At 32.9% G+C, this 2,474-nt stretch overlaps 1 protein-coding gene across 1 annotated transcript in view; it reads right to left on the reverse strand.

The window, feature by feature from the left end:
• LOC107558828 (protein NLRC3-like) overlaps window positions 1-1,537 on the reverse strand; it is a 12,530-nt gene extending 10,993 nt beyond the window's left edge. Inside the window, exons 1-2 of the mRNA XM_016242514.1 lie at window positions 1,402-1,537; window positions 1,192-1,280 (exon numbers count right to left, since the gene is read on the reverse strand). Of these exons, the coding sequence (XP_016098000.1) occupies window positions 1,192-1,232 (41 nt within the window). The 5' untranslated portion in view covers window positions 1,233-1,280; window positions 1,402-1,537. The remainder of the gene's footprint in view (window positions 1-1,191; window positions 1,281-1,401) is intronic.
• Between the last annotated feature and the right edge of the window lie 937 nt (window positions 1,538-2,474).

Raw genomic sequence — 2,474 nt, forward strand, 5'->3', positions numbered from 1 at the left:
CGATGTGCGATTTGACATTATCGAGTATTTTGCAAAAACCATACAAAGCACCCCTACAGAGCGCACACGCATACATTACGTGAACTCTAGACTAGTGCGTGTGCGCATTTAGTGTGTGTTCTTTCACTGCATGATTCAGTCTATTAAAATGCATTTAAATGATCACAAATTCAAGACATGGCAGAAAATGTATATATTTATACCACTTCATATAGTTATTCAATTTCACACAAAGTGTGCCGTTTTTCTCCAATTACTAATGTGAAATTGAATTCAATAAACAATTAGTTAATTAAGAGACTTACGTTTTAGACACCATATTGCTTGTTTTTGCTCTATTTCGCCAACAAAAATCATTCTGAATACAGCCACAGCGCTGTTTTGCGTCTCTGAGCAACATGACGGCGTTTCGTTCCTGAATGAATCAACCGTTTTTTTTTTCATGGTTTAAATCATTTCAAATATCAGTATTCAGCGTTTTACGTTTAATATATCAAAACATTATTTATGCATTTGTAATTGCAGGTTAAATGCATTCATGTGTAAATACATCTAAACGCCACTTCAGATGCAGCTTCTGTTGATTTAACCCCGAATGTCTTATTATTATAATTCCCTGATTAAATGTAAGAATTTGACTCAAAAAGTAATGGACACTTTTAGAAAAAATGGCTTTATAAAAGGTAAAAATGCCCATAAAATGCAAAAATTTCCGTTTAAACTTATTGGAAAAGATTCATTTCTATCAGTATGAACTGACCAGCACACAGAATATGAAGAATATTAAAAACATTAGGAGTCTTCGGCAGTCCTTAAGGTACCAGCACAATAACACACTCGTCTAGTTATCGTTATCGATAAAATCCCAGAAAATATCGAGATATTTTTTTTTGTCAATATCGCACACCCCTAACCTTGAGCATCTCTGCATTCGTTTTATGGTGATTTAAGATGCAAACCTGAACTATTACATAACCTGCTATAGTTACTCACTATGTGCAACGTGTGTATTCTTTCTAGTCGTTTAGCTTATTTAGATTTTAGGGCATTCTTAGTAGTTTCTTTCACTTGCTCTGCAGACCCGGTCTGGCTGGAGTCTCAAGTAACCAAACTAAGCTGGTTTGGCGGAACTAAGGAAGGAAAACAGGCCGGTTGAACAAGAACGAACCGTGACAACCTTAAGACACTTACCGATCCACTTCAGAATCGCTATCGTCCCCAACATTACTCATGATGATGGTTATAAACTCCTTACAAACCGATTACAGCACAGCTTCTCCCTGACAAACAGAATAAACATCGATTATAAGCTTTTATCGCACAAAAGGGAAATTCGTCGCCTGAAAAATGACTTGAGCTATATCAGTAATTTAAGCTTGAATTAAAGCGACAAAAACTTACCCAAAACATGTAGGAAGCGCTTTAGCGTTAAACCGACTTTATTCAAAGTCGGTTCGGTGAATATGTCGTTTCGAAACAAGTTTAAAACGTCCACAGAAATGTCATCCGGTGAAGCCGCGGCCCTAGTGCAAGTACACTTCCGCGTTTTCACGTCCGTGACGTCTTTATACGTCTGACGCTTGCGTAACGACGGCGCGTTTATTGTAGTTTTTGTTCAAACAAATTGTAGTTTTTGTAAAAAAATAAATAAAAAAAAAGTTTCATATTTAATATAATAAAGCTTGGCATAAATGTACTGTAGCAGCATGATAGAGCAGTCAATGTATCGCCATGATTTTAACTTCTGTGGAAAAAATATTGTGAAATTAATGCATGAAAATGCATAATATATTTATAATAACTAAAATAAAAATGTATGAATATATTAATATAATCGAAGAAAGACAAAGAATAACCCTACATTAAAATGGAATGCATCTGTAAAACATTATACCCCATAGAAACTGAAATAGGCCTTCATACAGAGGTTATTTATTATTATAATAATAATTATTATTATTATTATTGTTTTTGGATGGTTAACAGTGAATCCGAACCCTCAAAAACACTACAAAGTAAATTACGAAAATCTTTTATTTCCAATACGTTCATCCAAAACAATAGTTCAATCAATTATAAAGTAAACAGAAAAACAAACAAAAATAATAAATACAAATAAATTCTGTTCTGTCCACAAATAATCCAGGACTTCACCTGTGGAGAAAGAAATGAGTTTCAGGAAGTTCATGGAACACAATACTAAAGTGTATTGCCACATAACAGCAGATACAGTCAGGAAAGATATATATATATATATATATATATATTGAATGTATTTATATATATGTACATGTATATGTATATGTGTGTGGCTGTACATACACATATGTAGTTTTTTTTTTGTGTGTGTTTGGCTTAGTGTTATGTTAGAGTCATTATTATACTCACACCTTTTGTTCTTTTAATATTTTGAATTGTTTTTAGCTTTATTTATTTTTTGGTTTTCATTTAAATGTTTAGTTTTGAAATGTTGT

The sequence above is a fragment of the Sinocyclocheilus grahami genome, unplaced genomic scaffold, assembly GCF_001515645.1.
Source record: "Sinocyclocheilus grahami isolate Dianchi unplaced genomic scaffold, SAMN03320097.WGS_v1.1 scaffold661.1, whole genome shotgun sequence".
NCBI lineage: Eukaryota > Metazoa > Chordata > Actinopteri > Cypriniformes > Cyprinidae > Sinocyclocheilus > Sinocyclocheilus grahami.